A 21,482-nucleotide genomic window follows, 5' to 3' on the forward strand; every position below is an offset into this window, starting at 1 on the left:
CAGATAGCACAGCTAAGCTGGCCCGGGTCTGGTCCATTGCCCAGATAGGATGATGCCCATGAATGCTGCCCAATGGAGCTTCGCAGAAAGAAAGCAGGGCAGAAAAATAAATGAGTAAAAATGGGAAAATACAGACAAATACATTGGGGAGACACAGGGAAGTTTATAAGTGAAAAAGTCCTTCTGCCTCAATTGGAAATCTCACCTAGACTCCATTTACCCTCAAAGGTTGTGAGCAAACTCTGCTCTAATCTTATTTGTACAGTGGTACCTCTGGTTGCAAACAGGATCTGTTCTAGAGCCCAGAACGCAACCCACGTCTGCGCGAGTCGCAATTCGCCGCTTCTGCGCATGCGCGTGACGTCATTTTGTGCATCTGCACATGCCCAAGAGGCGAAACCCAGAAGTAACCCCTTCCGGCACTTCCAGGTCACCACGGGATGCAACCTGAAAAGATTTAACCTGAAGCAAACGTAACAAGAGGTATGACTGCATCTTTGCTGCCATGAGGGCCAGCCCCTAGGTTTCACTTTACACACACACACACAAGGGCAACTTGTGTTTTTTTAAGAGACAGGATTATTTGGCAGGTGTTCATCCTGATTTTTGACTGGAGTCCGCACACCGTTTATAGTAGAAATGTGGAAACTGCGGCCTTGTTTCTCATTTCCCCCCATCGTCCTTGGCCAATGGCCGCGCTGGCTAGGTCCAGCAGCAGAGGAATCCATGGGGCGGCGTGCCCAGGGGTGGTGCAAACCGCACCGCGGGGCTTCTGGAGTCTGCCTGCCTCCTCCCACTCAGCTGCCCTACAGCTGGGGGGCAGGCAGCAGGCAGAACGTTTGGGCAGTGGGGGCTTGTGGGTGCCAAGCCACCGTGTCTTTCCCAGGAGAGATGCGTGGCTTGGGCACGCTGCAGGCCCCACAGTGAGTGCTGCCTGGCATTTAGTCACCCCCCCCCCCCAGTGGTGAAACCCGGGGCACCCCGCACCCCCCTTCCTCCACCCCTGGCTGGCTCTGATGAGAACCGGAGTCCAACAACAGTGGACGCTTTTGTTGAGTTTCTACCTAGAACTAGTCTGTGTGTGTGGTTTGGGAGCTGCACAGTCAGGGAAAAAACAATGCTGTCCAGAGTTATAAAGACTGCGGAGAGAACACTCTTCCCACCTTGGATCAAATCTATGCTTCCAGGTGCCATAAGAAAGCTGCAGCGATAGCGCAGGATAGTGCGCACCCCAGAAATGATCTCTTTCAGCTTCTGCCTTCTGGAAGAAGGTGCAGGGTTATAAAGACTAGGACTAGCCACCTGTGAAACAGTTTCTATCCAAATGCGATTTTGGTTTTAAATGCAGTGTAAGGAGTCTGTATGGAAGCATATTGTATTTAAAAATGGGGTATCAGAGTTTTTAGGGGGCTAACCAGGCTGGGATAACAGGCTTGTTGGGTTTTGAATGTCTTATGTAGATTTTTCAATTTCGTTGACAATGACAATAAAGATTATTGTATTGTAGATGACCCTCCGGGTCCCTTCCGACTCTACAGTTCTATGATTCCAGCACCTGGAGATGCATGAGCAAAATAAAACTGGTGGGTGTGTGAAACCGAGGCTTCACTTCCAGAATCCTACCGTCTGCCTGCACAGCTGCTGCCCGTTTCACCAGATGGTCTGCAAGCTCCATGGCATCGGCGGGGCCGAGGGGGAGATCCCGCGACAGGCCGATCACGAGGATGCGCATGAGTGTGTCTTCGAGGATCGGCACTTCGGAGCAGAGGCGGAGGTAGAAGCTGGTGAGAGAGAGAGAGGGAGAGAGAAAGAGCTACTGACTTCCAAATACAGTGGTGCCTCGCAAGACGAAATTAATCCGTTCCGTGAGGCTCTTCGTTTAGCGGTTTTTTCGTCTTGCGAAGCAACCCTATTAGCGGTTTAACGGCTTTTAGCGGATCAGCTGATAAGCGGCTTATCAGCGGATCAGCTGATAAGCGGCTTAGGGCTTAGGAAAAGGGTGGGGGGAGGGAAAAAACCCTGCAGGAACTTGGAAGACATTTTCGTCTTGCGAAGCAAGCCCATAGGGAAATTCGTTCTGCGAAGTGCCTCCAAAACGGAAAACCCTTTCGTCTAGCGGGTTTTCCATCTTGCGAGGCGTTCGTCTTGCGGGGCACCACTGTAGTCAGTCCATATAGGGTGCAAAGTCAAACAGATCAGCAAACCTAGCTGTCAGGTGCTGTTGCGGTTGCTTGAGAGCAACCAGGCGGGACTCTGACCTGTCTTTTACAGGCTTTATTTTGGTGCAAACTATTTACAGGGACGCGGGTGGCGCTGTGGGTAAAATCTCAGCGCCTAGGACTTGCCGATCGCATGGTCGGCGGTTCGAATCCCCGCGGCGGGGTGCGCTCCCGTCGTTCGGTCCCAGCGCCTGCCAATCTAGCAGTTCGAAAGCACCCCCGGGTGCAAGTAGTTAAATAGGGACCGCTTACCAGCGGGAAGGTAAACGGCGTTCCGTGTGCTGCGCTGGCTTGCCAGATGCAGCTTGTCACGCTGGCCATGTGACCCGGAAGTGTCTGCGGACAGCGCTGGCTCCTGGCCTCTAGAGTGAGATGAGCGCACAACCCTAGAGTCTGTCAAGACTGGCCCGTACGGGCAGGGGTACCTTTACCTTTACCTTTTATTTACAGTGAAGAGCCTCATAAGTTCATGTCTGGCTCAATCGCTGGCAGAATCCGGGAGTGGTCTGTTTTTGTACCTCCCCCAGCATAAAAGTCGCATCACCCCCAGCGTTTTCCGCCCCTCCCTGTGCCTCAGACTACTGCGCATGATGGGCGATGGCAAGGGCGTGCTTCCCTCCTCTCCGGCTGCCTCAGACGCGGTGTTAAGGCTCTTCCTAGCTTCCTCTGGTCCTTGCAGTTCCCCTCCACTGGAGTTGGGGCTTTCCTCCTTGCCGGAAGAGGAACTGCTTTGCAAGATTTTTGGAGGTTCCCTGGGACACAACTGCCCTTCTATCTCTCGCCTCTGGCCGATGGCAGTTCCCTGACACTAGCCAATAACCTTTCTGCATAAGAGTGACCACCTTTTTCCCTGGGCTTTTGTGGGTTTTAAAAATAAATAAATAAATAAAGCCAAGCCCCCGACTTACTTGCGGTCGCTCTCGGGAGGCCAGTTGTCCCATTTGTAGTAGGTCTCTGGCTGCTCTGTGAACAGCACTTTGTGGAGGCTTAAAAAATAAGACAAAGCGATGTGTCAGAATCAGTTGATCCAGGAAGAAAAGGGTCACGGTTCAGAAGCCCAAGAACAGGAGGAAATGTTCCAAGACTGCACAGGAGCAGCAAAGTTGCTCCAACGGGATTCCCTGTCCACCCACCAAGCTTTCAAGTGGAGGGGTGACAGGTTTTTCCACCTGCCTTGCCCCACCCTCCAGCCCCAGGAGTCTTCATAAGGGAGCGGTTTCCAGAGGAAGAACTGTAGGGGTGAGAGACATGTGGGGGTTGGTTTCCCTGGTGCTGCCCCACCTCCAGCCCAAGGAACCTTCAGGAAGGAGTTGCTGCCACAGGTATTACCGTACTTTTCTGTGTATAAGACTATGTATTCATTCTTGAAAAATCATGCTAAAAAGTGGGGGTCGTCTTATACATGGGTAGGGCATAGGGTGGACGTGTGATTGGTTGTTGCCCAGGCTGTCAGCGGCTATGGTGCGTGTTATTGGTTGCTGTGTCAATGGGTGGCGATGACTGGCTGACGCTCTGGCAGTCGGGTGGGTGATTGGCAGCTTCTGTTGGCGATGGGACAGATGGGGGGGTGGATTTAGCAATGAGTGGGGGGAGTGATTTTGGGCAATCCTCCGCAAAAAAAAGCTTCAGGGCAATTCTCCGCAAAAAAAGGCTCAACAGCTCTGTGCCATCTCCCCCCATTTTCTTGAATTTGAGTCCCCCAAAATCTTATACATGGGGGCATCTTATACACGGAAAAGTACAGTATGTGCCTGGGCATTTTAATGAGCTGAACAGATTGAAAGATTATCAGTCATGGGGATGTGGGAAGTGTGTGTATGAATTGAACAGCGCTTAGTTAAATTTTGGCAGCTGTTGTGCCAACGGTAATATTGCTTTCTAGATTACAAATACTGTAGTCCTAAAACATGACTATGATTGTGATACTTAGTTTATTTTGTAGTAGTTGTTTTGTTAATAGTGCCTTATAATTGAAACTGTTTCACTGATGATTTGTAATTGTTTTACTGGTGACTTGCTAATTATTCCATGAGAGTTATGCTGTATTTGTAATGCTATTATGTCATTATTTACTGCTTGAAGCAGGGATCTCATCGTTTGAATGAAAATCAGCATAGAAATGTAATCCATCAATCTATGTCCAGCGGCTTCTCTGTCCCTGTGGGGATTCATGGTCTGCAGGTGGGGCTGAGAGGTTGAATCTCTTCTCGTTGTACCGCCTCTCCCTGGGAGACAACACCAGACCTACCTCCCCATCCCCTCTGTATCTTCCAGCTGTCACAGCAGGTCATGCCTCTGGGCTCCCCTGTCATAAGAGCCTAAGAGGAGCCCGCTGGGTCACGCCAATGGCTCACCTAATCTAGCACGCTGTTCTTACACTGGCCAACCAGATGACTGGGGAAAACCCACATGCAGGACTCAAGCACAAGAGCAACTCTCCCCTCCTATGCTTTCCAGAAACCAGTATTCATAAGCATGGCTGCCATCAGTAGCTCTTTCCTCCGTGAAATTGCCTAATCCTCTTTTAAAGTCATCCAAGTTGGCACCTGTCACTGCTTCCTGATTGGAGCTCCTTTCCATGGAGGCGCAGGTTGCAGCCACAGCAAAGGTGGCATTTTTCCATCTCCGCCGTATTAAGCAGTTGGTCTTTCTCGCCCTGATCTGGCCACAGTGATCCACGTGACGGTCACCTCCAGGCTTGATTATTGTAACTTGCTCTATGCGGCCTGTCCTTGAAGCTGACCCAGAAACTCCAGTGGGTGCAGAATGCTGCGGCAATGCTCCTTACGGGGTCCTTGCTGCAGGATCACATTCATCCAGTGCTTTACCAACTACACTGGCTCCCGGTGGTGTACAGGGTCAGGTTTAAGGTGCTGGTTTTGACCTTTAAAGCCCAATGCGGCCTAGGACCCACGTACCTACAGGACTGCCTCTCCTGGTTGGCCCCGCAGAGGACCTTAGGGTCTACAAATGACAACACTTTGGAGGTCCCAAGTCGCAAGATGGTTAGATTGGTTTCAACTAGGGCCAGGGCCTTTTCAGTACTGGCCCCGACTTGGTGGAACGCTCTGTCCCAAGAGACCAGGGCCCTGCGGGACTTGACATCTTTCCGCAGGGCCTGCAAGACAGAGCTGTTCCGCCTGGCCGTTGGTTTGGACTCAGTCTGACCCTTATGTTTCCCTACCCCAATGGTTTTGATCTATGGGATACTTTTAAAATGAGGCTGCATTTTAAATTGCATTTTAACCTGTATTTTAAATTTGCCCCCCCCCCCCCGCATTTTGTTTTTACTGTAGTTTTACTGGTGTTAGCCACCCTGACCCGGCTCTGGCCGGGGAGGGCAGGGTATAAATAAAATTTATTATTACTACTACTACTACTAAAGGTAAAGGTACCCCTGCCCATACGGGCCAGTCGTGTCCGACTCTAGGGTTGTGCGCCCATCTCACGCTAGAGGGCGGGGGCCAGCGCTGTCCGGAGACACTTCCGGGTCACGTGGCCAGCGTGACGAAGCTGCTCTGGCGAGCCAGCACCAGCGCAGCACACAGAAACGCCGTTTACCTTCCCGCTATAAAGTGGTACCTATTTATCTACTTGCACTTAAGGGTGCTTTCGAACTGCTAGGTGGGCAGGAGCTGGGACCGAACGACAGGAGCTCACCCCGCCGCGGGGATTCGAACCGCCGACCATTCGATCAGCAAGCCCTAGGCACTGAGGTTTTACCCACAGCGCCACCCGCGTCCCTACTACTACTACGTGCTGAATCTTTATCTGTCCTGAATCTTCCCACAAGATCTCTTGGGCAGGGAAGGAGCAAGCTCCTACCTTGTCAGAAGATCCATGCATGTCCCCCCCCCCCATTTCATCTTATTCTGATTCCCCACCCTCTGCCTCCTGGCCCCTGGACAGAATCCTGGTCTGAATGAGGGTGCTCAGAGGGAACATTCCCCCAAGAGGCCAGGTGCACCATCAACACCATCATCTCCAGCTCAGCTGCTTACCAGTGAACGTATTCTTTGGGAGCCAGTTTGGTGATGGAGGGAACCACCGTGTGCAGCCACCAAACCGCGTCTCTCTGGATGGCTGCGATCTGGTTCTGGAAGGCACGCAGGACCTCCAAGTCTGGGGAGAAGGAGAGAGGCAGAGGAGGTCAGAAGTAACATCATCTGGTCCCAGGATAGCAGAGCCAGGACGCCCTCTTGCACACAGCCATGGTGGGGAAGGGGCAATGGCAAAGGGCAAAGGTCAGCATCTTGCCCATCTTACTTAGAATCATAGAATCATAGAATCATAGAGTTGGAAGAGACCACAAGGGCCATCGAGTCCAACCCCCTGCCAAGCAGGAAACACCATCAGAGCACTCCTGACATATGGTTGTCAAGCCTCTGCTTAAAGACCTCCAAAGAAAGAGACTCCACCACACTCCTTGGCAGCAAATTCCACTGTCGAACAGCTCTTACTGTCAGGAAGTTCTTCCTAATGTTTAGGTGGAATCTTCTTTCTTGTAATTTGGAACCATTGCTCCGTGTCCGCTTCTCTGGAGCAGCAGAAAACAACAGGTGGGTCAAGGTTCTAGGCCAGGGTGGGCTATCTGCAGCCAAAGGGGCCTCATTTTATGCACCTCTCGGCCTGATTTCAAAAGCCTTCCAGAAGTGATCAGACCTTTTGGCAAGAGAGGTGAAGTACTTCCCTGGGCTGGGATGGAAGCAGGAAAGCAAGAGGGAGATGCAAGGGTGTGGAGGGATGGCTAGAGGGGGGAGAAGGGGCAAGAAAGAGAGAGATAAAAAGGAAACAGGGTAGTAGGAAGAGAGATGAGGTGACCCTGCCCACCACTGGTTTCAGTCCTGCCCCCCAACCAAAATGCGGCTCCAAACAGGTTACCATGGGGAAAATTGTGGCTCTCAACACATAAGCCCTGTTCTTAAGTCCAGGCAGACAGATCTGAAGGGTGGGTGGCGGCAATAAGAAAATTCATTTTATAAATTTATATTTATTAATTAGAATTTATGTACCACCCTATACCTGGAGGTCTCAGGGTGGTTCACAGAACAAAATCAAAATGTAAAACCCCAATATATATAATCAAAATGAAAACAACAAGCCAATAACACTCCCCCCCAAAGAACATTTCAAAAATTAACTAGAGTTCAATTTTTTGCCTGCAAGAGTTATCCTGTTAACAATGTTCAGATGGGGATTAGGAAAAAGAGATAATAAGGATCACATGATCCCCGGGAAAAGAGAGGGATCCTTTGCTGCAGGACTGGCGTTGGAAAATACGCCCCCCGACTCTTGCAAACGAAACAACTGTTGCTGTCTGTGCAGTTTGGGCATGCAAATGCTTCATTTTTAATTGATAAAAGAGGGCAATGCTCTCGAAACAGGCTGTGGGACTAACCACGCATGGCAACAAAGCTCAGATTTATTATGACAGACATGTGATGGAATTAATAATTTTATTTATTTACGTGCTTATTTTCACATCGGTTCTGGGCAGCGTCTCCAGAGCAGGCCCACGGATCCTACATGTCTACCCAGCTCCCTCTTCCTCGCCCTGTTTTTAAAGACTAAGCCAGGCGATGCAATCCACTTACTCTTCTTCTCTCCTTTGTCCCACGCGAGGCCGGCTTCCTTCACCTGGGCAGTGATGCTGAGCATCATGGAGACAGCCAGCAGGTCTGTGATGTGGATGACAAAGCGGTCCTGCCGGGGGTAAGAGGGGAGGATGGTGAATATGGGGGTGGGGGTCGCCGGGAGACAGGACAGGCCCCCAGGCAAACGACATATGTGCCAGCCCGTCTCTCCCTTCTGCGTTTCGCTCGGGAGATCCATCAGTCTTCTTCCCCAACGTGCTTCCATGACTCATGTCTTGGGACGTGAGCGCACACTACCTTAGCAGAGTCAACAACAGCAGAGCTAGACTCGAGGTTTGAGTACTAAGCTACTACTATTATATACAAATCAGGACAAAGGAAAACATGGTTCCTCTCGGCTTCCTCAGAGAGAGGGGGATACAAAAATACAACAACAGAACGGAACGGTGTACATCAGGGGTCGGCAAAGTTTTTGTGGCTTGGGCTGGTTCACGGTCCCGCAGACGCCACGGTGGGCCGGAGTGCGTGTTCACGCACGCATGCGCGAATGCTATTTCCGGCGCTCCTTCCAGTGCGGAGGAGGCATGCGCAGCTTCACATTGGCTTCATCCTGCTGCCCTGCGGAAGCTTCGCGGGCTACCCCAGAAGCCAGAACAGCTAGAGGGAGCGCTGCGCAGCACTCCCTCTTACTGTTCTAGCTTCTGCCTTAGTGGCACGAAGCCTCCGCAGGGCACCGGGGAGCCTTCATCCCGCTGCCCTGTAGAAGCTTCGCGCGGCTATCCCTGGCTTTTGCGGGAGGCGCGTCTTATGTTCCGGTGCGTCTAATAGAGCGAAAAATACAGTAAACATCGCACACAGGAAATTTATAGGACGTAGAACTTCTGTTACAGAAATAAGATTCATTAAATCTGATAATACGAATGGAAGTCGTATAGCTGTGGATAAGGGATTAAGAACAAGACTGAATGTAGTTGGATTAATTAAGATTTCGGAAGCAGGATGGAAAAAAACCCACATTCTACCTTGAAATCCAGCACACAGGAAGTCACACAAAATGTATACAGTGGTGCCTCGCAAGACGAAATTAATCCGTTCCGTGAGGCTCTTCGTATAGCGGTTTTTTCATCTTGCGAAGCAAGTCCATTGACAGCTTAGCGGATTAGCGCTATTAGCGGTTTAGCGGCTTTTAGCGATCAGCTGTTAAGTGGCTTATCAGCGGATCAGCTGATAAACGGCTTAGCGGCTTAGGAAAAGGGGGGGGGAAAGGGGAAAAAACCCGCAGGAACTCACAAGACATTTTCGTCTTGCAAAGCAAGCCCATAGGGAAATTCGTTTTGCGAAGCACCTCCAAAACGGAAAACCCTTTTGTCTAGCAGGTTTTCCGTCTTGCGAGGTGTTCGTCTTGCGGGGCACCACTGTAATTGGCTTTATAATTGGTATAGATTGGCAAATGAATTGTAGTTAGATATTGACAAAATGTGGTTTTTATCGGATTTTAGTAATTGAAAATTACAAAAAAATTACAAAAGCAAACAAAAACAAAAACACGGAAGGAACACACCATATAAGGCGCCTTTCGCAGAAGCAGCTGGTGGGGGAAACCAAGCGGGCCTCTTACCTTGAACTCCATCTCGGCGTACTGAGGCTCCTTCCGCTCCTGCATGAGACCGAGGCAGAAAGCCTGGAAGTTGATCTCGTGCTTCGTCTGCTTGATGATCTCCCGCAGCAAGGCCCGCGAGGCGCGCAGGTAGTCGTCTTTGTTGGTCAGCAGATCTTGGAAGACCATCGCCAGGAACTGGGAAGAGAGCAAGGAGGAGATGCTGCATTAAGCGGGCTGGGCAAGAGGGGGGTGATCTTTCCCACAGGCTGCTTCCCCAGCCCTGGCTAACCAGCCACCTACCTTCGGAGCGAGCTCTGGGCTGTGCTGCAAAACCGTGTAGAGAATCTGCATGTTGTTGGGATTTCTGGCATTTGAAAGCTCGTTGAAGACCACCGATTTGACCACCGTGCCCAAGTTGTCCCGGTGGGCGTTCAGCAGCTCCCTGCAGGAAATGAAAGTTTTTTCAAAATGGGGAAAAAGCTTATTTACGCAAAAGGAAAAAAAATCCAACATAAAATGTAGGAAAAAGAGGAGTGGGAATTCAACAAAAGCACCTGTCAAGGCATGTCAAGACCTCCTCAAAGAATAAGAAGTTCCAGAGTTCATGTTACATACATTAAAGTTGCCAGATGTCCACAACTGACTACTGTATATGTAATAAAGTTCTGCCAGGTGATGTAAAATTATTGTGGTTTTTCCTTTTCCTTGCAGAACCTGGATTCTATATGCATTTTTTAATGCTATTGCTAAAGTCCAAATCGTTCTATATAATGGGGGTAAGTTTAGGTTATCCAGTTTTTTCCACGACCAAATGGTGGTTTGTCTAGCAACTATAAGGAAACGCAGAAGCAAGTCCTTAAATTTGGCGTCCTTGTGATGTCCTATAAAGCCATTATTATGTGCCACATAATACTCATTCTGTATTTGTAAGAAAACACTTACACTTTGGAACTCCCTGCCTACTGACATCAGGCAAGAGCGTTCATTGAACTCTTTTCAGCACTAGATAAAAACATTTTTGGTCTAGGCAAGCCCACCCAGATGTGTTGACATGTCTTACCCTGTTTTTTAGTTTGTTGCTTACTTAATTTTATTTTTAATGTGTTAGATAGTTGTTCTTGTTATTACTGGTAATTTTCACTTTGTGGTTTGCTCATTTGCTTTTCTTTTTAACAGTCAAGAAGTGTTTAAACATTATGAAAGCAAAAAATAATTCTAGCATAAATTTAATATTATTACTAATCAGTTGCTTAAGCACATCAGACCAAAATCCTCGTACAGGATGGTGTTCCCACCAGAGGTTTTGAACAAAGAACCAACCAAGTTGACTGTAACTAGGCTCCTGGACACAAGGAGAAGGGGACGACTAAACGACTAAACAACAGGGGCTCCTAGACAAACGGCTGGACTTAATGCGAATTCCACCTGTCCCTTGCTCCTGCTGCCCCTGCTCTCTCCCGCAAGTATGGCTGGGCAATAGATTGATATATCGTCCAAAACCAGTTTGAAGTCCATATTGTGCTATCGGTTTCATAATTTCTGACGTGGCAATATAGCGTGAATCACGATGTGTGTGTGTGTGTGTAATTCAAGAACCACAATGCAGGTAAAGCAGTGGGTCCAGCCAATGCCTCTACATAGCTCCATCCTTATTTCAGACATTGTGATACATTGGTATATCACGATATTTAGCCCGTATATCACAATGTTGAAAACCGGTTATTGGTCCAGCCCTACCCACAAGCAGGATTTGGCCCACCTTTGCCCTTTGTCCTACAGGACCGCCTCTCCTGGTATGCCCCGCGGAGGACCTTAAGGTCCACAAATGACAACATTTTGGAAGTCCCACGTCACAAGGTGGTTAGGTTGGTCTCAACTAGGGCCAGGGCCTTTTCAGTAGTGGCCCCGACTTGGTGGAACTCTGTCACAAGAGACTAGGGCCCTGCGGGACTTGACATCTTTCCGCAGGGCCTGCAAGACAGAGCTGTTCCGCCTGGCCTTTGGTTTGGACTCAGTCTGACCTTTATGTTTCCCTCCCCTTATGGTTTTATCTAAGAGCTACTATTAAAATGAGGCTGCATTTTAAATTGTATTTTTAACCTGTATTTTAAATTGGTTCCCAACCCCCTATTATGTTTTTATTGTAATTTTACTGGTGTTAGCTGCCCTGAGCCCGGCTCTGGCCAGGGAGGGTGGGGTTTAAATAAAATTTATTATTATTTATTATTACTCAGGTGTCAGCGCAGGGGTGTCCAAACTTTTTTCAAAGAGGGCCAGATCCAAAGTTGTTGACCTTTTTTTAGGGTTCAAGTTGTTGAGCTTTTTTTTACGATTTTACCCCAAAGTTGTTGGGCTTTCTTGGGATTGAAATAAACTGTTGCAGGGGGCGGATTAACCCAACCCCCAGGCCTAGTGAAAGAGGGCCTTTTGCCTGGCTTCAGCGTGGGCTTACCTGACACACAGCATGTAGTGGTTGAGAAGCACTTTGGGTTTGAGGCGGATTTTGATCAGGTTGGAGACCACCTCAACGTCCTCGGAGCTGTGGGTGTTGCAGTTCATGCAGACCGACATGAGCAAGTCCTGGGCAGGTCTGGTGAGCTGGGAAGAAAGAAGAAGAGGGGTGCAATGAGGGCAGGCAGGGGAGAAAGAAGCCACGTGAATAAACCGAAGATGGGAAGCTTAGCCCAGAGTTGGAAAGAAGATAAGAGTCCCTACCAGAGAAGAATGGCAAACCCAGCTGAAATGGCAAAGCTGACTGGAAAACTCAGAAACCAAAAGGATAAAAACTTTATAAAAGAATGGGGAAATTTTATAAGTTACTTAGGAGACCACTGTAAGGAGATGGAAACAAGAGCAGGATTTTGACTCACTTGTAGCATAAAAAATATTATGGACAATATGGTTTGATATAAAAATTGGAGTATGGATGAATATGCAATTGTAGATGCTTAAAATAAGACTTTATGGAGGGGATGGGGGAAGTCTTGAGATTAAGAGAATTTATACAGATATGTTCTTATAGGTTTGTGTTTATTTGTACTTTGTATTTGCAAAAACAATAAAAATGATTTAAAAAATGAAGATGGGAAGCTGCCTAATATCAGGTCAGACTATTAGGATTATTTATTAAATCTCCTTACTGCCCTTCGTCTGAAGATCACAGGGCGATTTACAATATAAACACACACACAACATACCGTAATAACAAACAAAACCAATACCTGTCCTGGATAGAATCCAGCCCCATCTCCAAGTTCAAGTAAGGGAACGGGGAGTTTCAGTTTTTTAAAAAATCCAAACCAAGCCCAGCCTTCTTACCTTGGGGTTCTGCAGCCACATCTCCAGCCTCTGCACGGCCATTTGTCGAATCTCCTTGTAGCCGCAGGTGGCGGTCAGGAGGCGCAAGAGATTCCGGGACACGTTGTCCATGGGCTGGCGCCTGTTGAGCTGGTCCCTCAGCATGTCCAGGACGTATTCCTCCACGCTCTCGGCCAGGTCGTCGTACCTGGGACAGGACAAGGCCGCATAAGAATAGGAATTTATTATTTATACCCCGCCCACTTGGCTGGGTTTCCCCAGCCACTTTGGGCAGCTCCCAACAGAATATTAAAAACACAATAAAACATCAAACATTAAAAACTTCTCTAAACAGGGCTGCCTTCAGGTGTCTTCTAAAAGTCAGATACAGTGGTACCTCAGGCTACAGACACTTCAGGTTACAGATGCTTCAGGTTACAGACTCCACTGACCCAGAAATAGTACCTTGGGTTAAGAACTTTGCTTCAGGATGAGAACAGAAATTGTGCTCTGGTGGGGCAGTGGCAGTGGGAGGCCCCATTAGCTAAAGTGGTGCTTCAGGTTAAGAACAGTTTCAGGTTAAGAACGGACCTCCGGAACGAATTAAGTTCTTAACCCGAGGTACCACTGTAGTTGTTTATTTCATTAACATCTGATGGGAGGGCATTCCACAGGGCGGGCGCCACCACCGAGAAGGCCCTCTGCCTGCTTCCCTTTAACCTTACTTCTTGCAGGGAGGGAACCACCAGAAGGCCCTTAGAGCTGGACGCCAGTGTCCGGGCTGGACGATGGGGGTGGAGACGCTCCTTCAGGTCTACTGGGCCGAGGCCGTTTAGGGCTTTAAAGGTCAGCACCAACACTTTGAATTGTGCTAGGAAACAAATGTTGGGCATAAAGCACAGGCTGCTTTTAGAAGGAGGTTAACAGAGAAGGACAGGTTTGGGGCCATGGCTTTTAGGTCTATCAAACAGCCGAACTGGGATTCAGGGCGCCTGACAACATTTGGAAGAAGCATTATTATAAAATGCCAAAAACAAACACTAAATGAGACGCATCAAAGCATGTTGAGAATCAGCAATTACAAATGCAGATTGTCCTGAGAGCAACCCCATTATCAGCATCGTCTGTCTGCACCTTAGTTTCCAAAGGTCTGTCTGAAGAGGAAGGTCTTGATCTGCCAGCAGGAGGATAACAGGGAGGGAGCCAGGATGAGATCTTTGAGTGATTTGCAGGAAATTGGAAAGAGTTTGACTCCTGGTTGTTTAACTGAAGAAATGATCCCCGGGCGCGGAGCACACTTCCACCCACAGACAAGCCACAGCTTTCTGAACATCATGCTCTCTATCTAACCTTTGGCTTTCTCAGTGGTCTGCCGTGCCCTGTCTTGTGACCTTTGTCTCCTTCGTCATACATTGTGCAAGGGGAAAATGATGTGGTGGAAATAGGTGCCAAAATAGCTTTGGACCACCCCAAGATCGCGTGATTGGAAGATGTAAAGGGCACAGTCCAAAATGCATCTGACTGGTTTTGCATATTGTGCTAATAAAAAGAGCCTTGGCAGAGCTAGCTGGCAGCTTGCCTTTGCACAGCTCCCCTGCATTACCAACTCCTGCCTCATGCCTTCACTTCATTAACAATAGCAGCAACAACAAGTTGACTCTGCCCCCCATCCCGGACACCCACACTTCAAATTAAAGCTAGGGGGTGACCAGGAATGGATCTGGGGGGCGGGGAGGAGTGTGAGTGCACCTCAGTTCCGGCACTCAAAGCAAAGCTCAGCAGCAGAGGACGCCATGCTTTTGCACCTGGCTCCCCTAGGTGGATCTGATAAAGCACAAAGAAGGTCCTGTAAGTGTGGAGTCTGTCCTCCCCTGCTATAGGGTTAACAAAGACATAGGCAGGTCCAGCTGAATCTCACATGCCACGTTTCCTTCAATCATTCTGCAGTTCTCCAGTGCTGTTTGAAGTGAGGGCATTTGCCATCAATGGGTAAGCGTACCTGGGCATCAGTTGTCCTTCCTGCTCTGGGCTCATCTTGTCTTCAGCAATCAGCAGCTCGCTCTGGCTGTCCTCCTCTTCAGGCACAGAGGGATGTGGGCTGTTCCCTGAAAAGCCAAGAACACACATTTCAACACAGAGAAAGGGGGCAAGTTCAGATGTCACAATAAACCGTGGTTTGTCACAGTGGGAACAAGCAGCAAACATCACAGACTCATTCTCACCCTTCCTCTCCAGAAGAGCTGTGAGGAGTGCAGAAACTTTCATTTCCAGTTTCAGTTAACGACAGTTTAGTGCTATGTCTGAACTGTACACTGTGGTTAACCTTAAATGATGGTTTATTGAAATAAGCCCTATGAAATGACACCATCTCGCTTTGCAACAATTTCTCTGCTAATCTCATCTTCGGATCCCAGGACCTGCCAAGCACCATTGTCAAAATTTCACAACGGGTCAATTTCTGAGAAGTACCATTTAAGCTTCTGCATCAACAAAATGTTAAGCAAACCACGCTGGAGGGATTGTACTGATCATATGTGGTGGAACTCTTCTGTAACAAACTGATTTTGGCAAAAGGTATTTGAAGAGACTGGTAAAATAGTAGGATGCAAGCTTCAGTGTATTCTACAGCTGGCTTTATTGCTCCTATTTGATAATGAAAAGGCTGGTGTTCCTTACAAGGACTTAGTTTTAGTTTCAAAGGTGGCAGCTCATCAGCTGATAAGTAAACATCGGAAAAGTGGTACAGGATTAACGTTATCCAAGTTGTACATGAGCATCTGGCAAATTTGAGAGCCAGTGTGGCACAGCGGTTAAAGTATCAGACTAAGACCTGAGAAACAAGGGTTCAAATCCCCATTTGGCTATAAAGCTCACTGGGTGACCATGAGCCGGTCATTGTCTATTAGGCTAACAGGGTTGTTGTAGGGATTAAATGAGGAGGGGGGAGCTATGCATGCCACACGTTGAGCTCCTTGGAGAAAAAGGTGGGACGTAAAACCAGTAAAACCATGGGTAGGCAAACTAAGGCCTGGGGGCCAGATCTGACCCAATTGCCTTCTAAATCCGGCCCATGGACGGTCCGGGAATCAGTGTGTTTTTACATGAGTAGAATGTGTCTTTTTATTTAAAATGCATCTCTGGGTTATTTGTGGGGCATAGGAATTCGTTCATTTCCCCTCCCAAAATATAGTCCGGTCCCCCACAGGGTCTGAGGGACAGTGGACCCGGCCCCCAGCTGAGAAAGTTTGCTGACCCCTGAGTAAAACAATACATAACTGAAAAGTTAACAAAAAGACAATGGAAGGTAAAAAACACAACTGGCAGTTTAGCTTGGTTTGATTTCATACGTCAACAGGTCTACGCATACCATAATTTCTCAAAGAACAGAGATCTTTTAAATTTAATCTACTGGACTTCACAGTGAACACGATTAAAATGGATGTACTGTGATTCACTTGCATGTTGACGTTGTTATCTGTAAAAACAACCATCTTCCAAGCAACTCTCCAAGTAAGGGCCCTACCAGCGCTCAGGTCTCCTCCGCTGCGTCCAACCTCCCCATGCAGCAAAATGCTTTTGGGGGGCATCTTGGTGCTGAAGGCTGTCTGGATGTTTTCCACAAAGGTCTTGCAGTGGGGGCTGTCTACCCAGATACGCTCTCCCAGAGAATCCTCAATGTAAACCTGTAAAGAGGATGAACAGAAACTCTTCTCTGCACCTGCACCGAAAAGAACTGGTCCCCTTTTTGTATCCCAGGGCTCAACTGTCAAGAGAACCAACACACAGGCATCAAAGCAGTTAAGCAGGGTGGGTGGGTGTGCCCCAAACAGACAAGATCAGTACTTTCCAGCCACTCTTATATCAGATGCTGGTGTTACGGGTATTCAAACTTTTGGGATGGCACAGATCTGTGTGATAGAAATGAACGGTAGCTGATAATTGCAGCTCCAGCAAGTCTGGGCTCCCTCTAATTTTAGCCAAAATCATAAACACTCCATAGCTTAATAAAAACATTAGTCAATATTTCTCCACCCCCAACGTTCAGCCCGGACACTGAGGTCCAGTGCCGAGGGCCTTCTGGCGGTTCCCTCATTGCGAGAAGTAAGGTTACAGGGAACCAGACAGAGGGCCTTCTTGGTGGTGGCGCCCGTCCTGTGAAATGCCCTCCCAGCAGATGTCAAGGCAATAAACAACTATCTGACTTTTAGAAGACAACTGAAGGCAGCCCTGTTTAGGGAAGTTTTTAACGTCTGATGCTGTACTGTTTTTAATATTCAGTTGGAAGCCACCCAGAGTGGCTGGGGAAACCCAGCCAGATGGGCGGGGTATAAATAAATTATTATTATTATTATTATTATTATTATTATTATTATTATTATTATCATTAGTATTATTATTATTATATTACTGTTGTATTTGCTTATCTTTCTAGAAGCTGCCATTCCACCAGGCTGCAGCAGAGTGACTGACAACACCACTCCAATTGGCCCTTGGATTGTTTTGATTCAAGCTGGCCACTTTATGAACTGATGCTGAGTTTGCCTGATTTCCTCTTCCCTCCCCATTGCTTTTTCCTTTTGTGACATGTTCACCAGGGCCTGCCTTGTTTCCTTTTGACTGTGTATATCTAAAACACAAAGCCGCTCTGGGAGCCTTCTCATCTGAAGAGCAGGGATAAAAACACTTTAAAAGAGATAATTATTTTCGAGTGACAGGTGTTGAAGATGCTCCTGTCCTTGCACACAGCCTTAACACTTCTGCCTGCCTTCAGTAAGCCTCCCACACGAGCACTGCCTCAAATTGGTGTACCTTGACGAAGATCTCAGGCCAGTTCTCGTCTTCCTCGTATGCCGCCATGAGGAGGTTGCAGGCCAAGACAGACACCAGGCTGTTCCCTTTGGCTTTGAAGTTGATGGAGGCGTCTCGGCGGAGGAGACTGCACAGTGCCTGCAGAAGCAAGTCCCCCCAGTGAGAACAAACAGATAGTCTGAAAGCTTTCCACCTGCTAAGAAAGGCTTCCGTGTAAATGGTGCAGTCAAATGTTAAGCAGGTTTGTATAATAGCTTAGAGTTGATTCTATCAGTTAAGGGTCTTCTACTCTCTCTCTTAGGGTGGCGCTATGGTCTAAACCACAGAGCCTAGGGCTTGCTGGTCAGAAGGTCAGCGGTTCGACTCCCCGCGACGGGGTGAGCTCCTGTTGCTCGGTCCCTGCTCCTAGCAGTTTGAAAGCACGTCAAAGTACAGTGGTACCCCGGGTAAAGTACTTAATTCGTTCTGGAGATCCGTTCTTAACCTGAAACTGTTCCTAACCTGAAGCACCACTTTAGCTAATGGGCCCTCCTGCTCCTGCCGCCGGAGCATGATATCTGTTCTCATCCTAAAGCAAAGTTCTTAACCCGAGGTAATATTTCTGGGTTAGCAGAGTCTGTAACCTGAAGTGTATGTAACCTGAAGCGTACGTAACCCGAGGTACCACTGTAGATAAATAGGTACCGCTCCAGCGGGAAGTAAACAGTGTTTCCGTGTTCTGCTCTTGTTTGCCAGACGTGGCTTAGTCATGCTGGCCACATGACCCAGAAGCTGCACACCGGCTCCCTTGGCCAGTAAAGCGAGATGAGCGCTGCAACGCCGAGTTGTTGGGCCTAATGTCAGGGGTCCCTTCACCATTACTCTCTTTTTAAACCAATTGTCCCTGAGTGAGTTGTGAGTAGCTGATGGAAAGAGGGCAACATTGTCATTTCCTGTATATTGAAAAAGCATGCATCATATGGTTTAAAAATCAACTTTGGTCTTTGTGTTCCTTAGTGCTACATTAGTTTCTCCAAAAGAGATATGTTCCACTGTCTATCCCACCATGCCCCTCGATTTAAGTTAGTCAATATTTCTAATCCTGACGCACAAAGACAAATCTGGCTCTCACCTCAATCACTCCTTCCGTGGCAAAGATGTTGGGCTTCATTTTTGCCAGGTACATCAGGCTCAAGTACAGGGTGGTGTCGGGCTTTGCCCGGTTCATTTTCAGCTGCTTCACGGCCCCGCACAACACCCCTTCGATGCGGTCGTCATTGCCTTCGGCTTCCGCAGCCTCGATCTCATCCAGCAAAACTGCTGGGGCCACTGCAAAGAGAGCCAGACAGGAAATGGGTTCCTCAGAGCCCTCAACCGATTGGCAGGTGTCATTTTTAAGCAATCCAAATAAATGTTATACCAAAGCTCAAGGCAAATGGCTTCTAGGGGGGGTTGGAAAAAAGGTAACACTCTTGATAACCTAAAGGTGGACAATCTTTTTGGTGACGGTGCCAAAATATTAAAGAGCAGAAGTCTTGCAGCATGGTTCATATTTGCCCACAGGGCTTGAAATCTGCATCAGAGCAACAAAGCCCATCATCTACCTTTGCTTCAAAACATCTGCATATGCAAATGATGTCTGTTGGACACAAGAAAAACCTGCTGGATCAGGCCAAAGACCCATCAAGTCCAGCATCCTGTTTTCGCCATGGCCAACCAGATGCCTTTCCTGGAAACGCTCAAGCAGGATTCAAACACAAAGCCCTCTCCCCTCCTGCGGTTTCCAGCAACTAGTATTCGAGGCGTATATTGGCTTCTCCGGAGCAAAGGGTCTTTCCCTCTCTCTTTACCTTCAATGGGGACCACGGAGGGCTCCTTGATGGAAGGAGAAATGGCCCGTTTCTCAGCCACGGCTGCCTCCGCCAAGCGTCCCAAGGCACTGAGAGGGGGAGTCGAGGAGAGTTTGGGTCGCTTGGCAAGACTGGAGGCAGCCTCCCGCTTCCGTTCGGAGGGCAACCCGGCCGAAGCTGGCTTGAGCAGCGTGACGGCTGCTTTCGATTCATTGGACTGGCCTTTTGAACCCAAGGCGATGAAATCTCCCGGAGGTGGGTGACCTAGGAGGAAAAAAGAAAGCAGTTCACAGCAATGCAAAGTCAGGGAGAACAGAGGAGTCGGACCATTGGCTCAGGTAACTGAGTACTGCCGACACTGACTGGCCGTGGATGTCCGGGAATCTTAGTGGACCACAAGCTTCAAATGATGAGGTTGGAGGATGGATGGCAGCTAACAGATTGAGGTTGAATCCTGACAAGACAGAAGGACTGTTCTTGGGGGAGAGTGGGTGGGTGTGGAGGACTCCCTGGTCCAGAATGGGGTAACTGTGCCCCTGAAGGACCAGGTGTGCACCCTGGGAGTCATTCTGGACTCACTGCTGTCCATGGAGGCGCAGGTTAATTCTGTGTCCAGGGCAGCTGTCTACCAGCTCCATCTGGTACGCAGGCTGAGACCCTATCTGCCCGCGGACTGTCTCGCCAGAGTGGTGCATGCTCTGGTTATCTCCCGCTTGGACTACTGCAATGCGCTCTACATGGGGCTACCTTTGAAGGTGACCTGGAAACTACAACTAATCCAGAATGCGACAGCTAGACTAGTGACTCGCAGTACGTTTCCGAGCACAATTCCAAGTGTTGGTGCTGACCTTTAAAGTCCTAACCGGCCTCAGCCCAGTAGACCTGAACAATTATTATATATGTTGTTGTTGTTGTTTGGTCATTTAGTTGTGTCCAACTCTTCGTGACCCCCCTAGACCAGAGCACGCCAGGCACTCCTGTCTTCCACTGCCTCTTGGTCAAACTCATGCTGGTAGCTTCGAGAACACTGTCCCACCATCTCGTCCTCTGTCGTCCCCTTCTCCTTGTGCCCTCCATCTTTCCCAACATCAGGGTCTTTTCCAGGGAGTCTTCTCTTCTCATGAGGTGGCCAAAGTACTGGAGCCTCAGCTTCAGGATCTGTCCTTCCAGTGAGCACTCAGGGCTGATTTCCTTCAGAATGGAGAGGTTTGATCTTCTTGCAGTCCATGGGATTCTCAAGAGTCTCCTCCAGCACCATAATTCAAAAGCATCCATACCAGGAGAGGCAATCAGATAAGGCATGATATCTATTACATTTCCAAGCAGAGGCTGGACGGCCACCTGCAAAGGGCCGTCGAGCTGTTACTCCTGCTTTGCAGGGGGGTCAGCCTAGATGACCCCTGAGGGTCCCCCTCCCAGCTCTGCAGTTCTAGGATTCTACGTCATTCCTTTTTTGGGGGGGTGGAGAAGAGGGTTGGTTTTTTTATTTGTTTTTAAGGCGGAGCTGCCCTCCCCCCCCCGGGTGTCGTGCACGCGCTTCCCCGCCCCCACCCCCATTTACCCACCGGAGGGTTTGGCGACGGCGCTGGGGCGGCGCGCGGCCGCGGGCTTCGGGCGGTTCATCCCCGCGGAGCCCCCTCCCCACTCCCGCCCTCTCCGCTTTTCCCCCTCACAGTCGAGGGGCTGGCAGGGAGGGAGTTAACGGAGAGGAAGGCGGAAGCGGAAGAGGCCGCGCGTGCCCTTCTCGACCCGGAACAAAAATAAGGCGAGGGAGGGGAGCGAACGCGCTTCCAGGCTCTGGGCTGCGCGTCTCTCCGGCGCCACTGCGCGGCCGGGAGGGGGAACTGCAGGCTTTTCTCTCCCCTTTGCCGGAGGAGACCGCGGAGCGCCACCTAGAGGTTCGGGATCGTTTCAAGTTAAGCGAGCGGAGGAAACCGTGGCGATGCCTTTCGCCACCTAGTGGCGGGCAAGGGGAACTGCGATGACGGGGCTCCCAAGCGGAAGACTTATTATTAATATTTTAATAAATAACAACAACAACAATAATAATACGATTTCCACCCGCACACCACCACCATTGTAATCCATGGGCCAATGGCCCTAGACAGGGCTGGCAAAGGGGGCAAAAAGGGTT

At 49.1% G+C, this 21,482-nt stretch overlaps 1 protein-coding gene across 3 annotated transcripts in view; it reads right to left on the bottom strand.

The window, feature by feature from the left end:
- The window catches only part of INTS1 (integrator complex subunit 1), a 75,531-nt gene extending 54,432 nt beyond the window's left edge, over window positions 1–21,099 (bottom strand). Inside the window, exons 1-14 of one of the 3 annotated variants that reach the window (XR_014557756.1) lie at window positions 20,914–21,099; window positions 19,349–19,612; window positions 18,631–18,827; window positions 17,520–17,657; window positions 16,234–16,393; window positions 14,710–14,815; window positions 12,732–12,918; window positions 11,866–12,011; window positions 9,714–9,855; window positions 9,432–9,608; window positions 7,814–7,922; window positions 6,221–6,341; window positions 3,128–3,205; window positions 1,624–1,781 (exon numbers count right to left, since the gene is read on the bottom strand). Coding sequence is in view for 1 of the 3 variants with exons in the window: in XM_083711234.1 (XP_083567360.1) it covers window positions 1,624–1,781; window positions 3,128–3,205; window positions 6,221–6,341; window positions 7,814–7,922; window positions 9,432–9,608; window positions 9,714–9,855; window positions 11,866–12,011; window positions 12,732–12,918; window positions 14,710–14,815; window positions 16,234–16,393; window positions 17,520–17,657; window positions 18,631–18,827; window positions 19,349–19,612; window positions 20,914–20,971 (2,041 nt within the window). In the remaining 2 variants the exon portion in view is untranslated. Of the gene's footprint in view, window positions 1–1,623; window positions 1,782–3,127; window positions 3,206–6,220; window positions 6,342–7,813; window positions 7,923–9,431; window positions 9,609–9,713; window positions 9,856–11,865; window positions 12,012–12,731; window positions 13,006–14,213; window positions 14,816–16,233; window positions 16,394–17,519; window positions 17,658–18,630; window positions 18,828–19,348; window positions 19,613–20,913 lie in introns of all 3 variants that reach the window. The other 2 variants (XR_014557757.1, XM_083711234.1) reach the window with 2 other exon arrangements.
- Window positions 21,100–21,482: the final 383 nt, after the last annotated feature.

The sequence above is a fragment of the Podarcis gaigeae genome (genome assembly GCF_964106915.1).
Source record: "Podarcis gaigeae genome assembly, chromosome: 14".
Lineage (NCBI taxonomy): Eukaryota > Metazoa > Chordata > Lepidosauria > Squamata > Lacertidae > Podarcis > Podarcis gaigeae.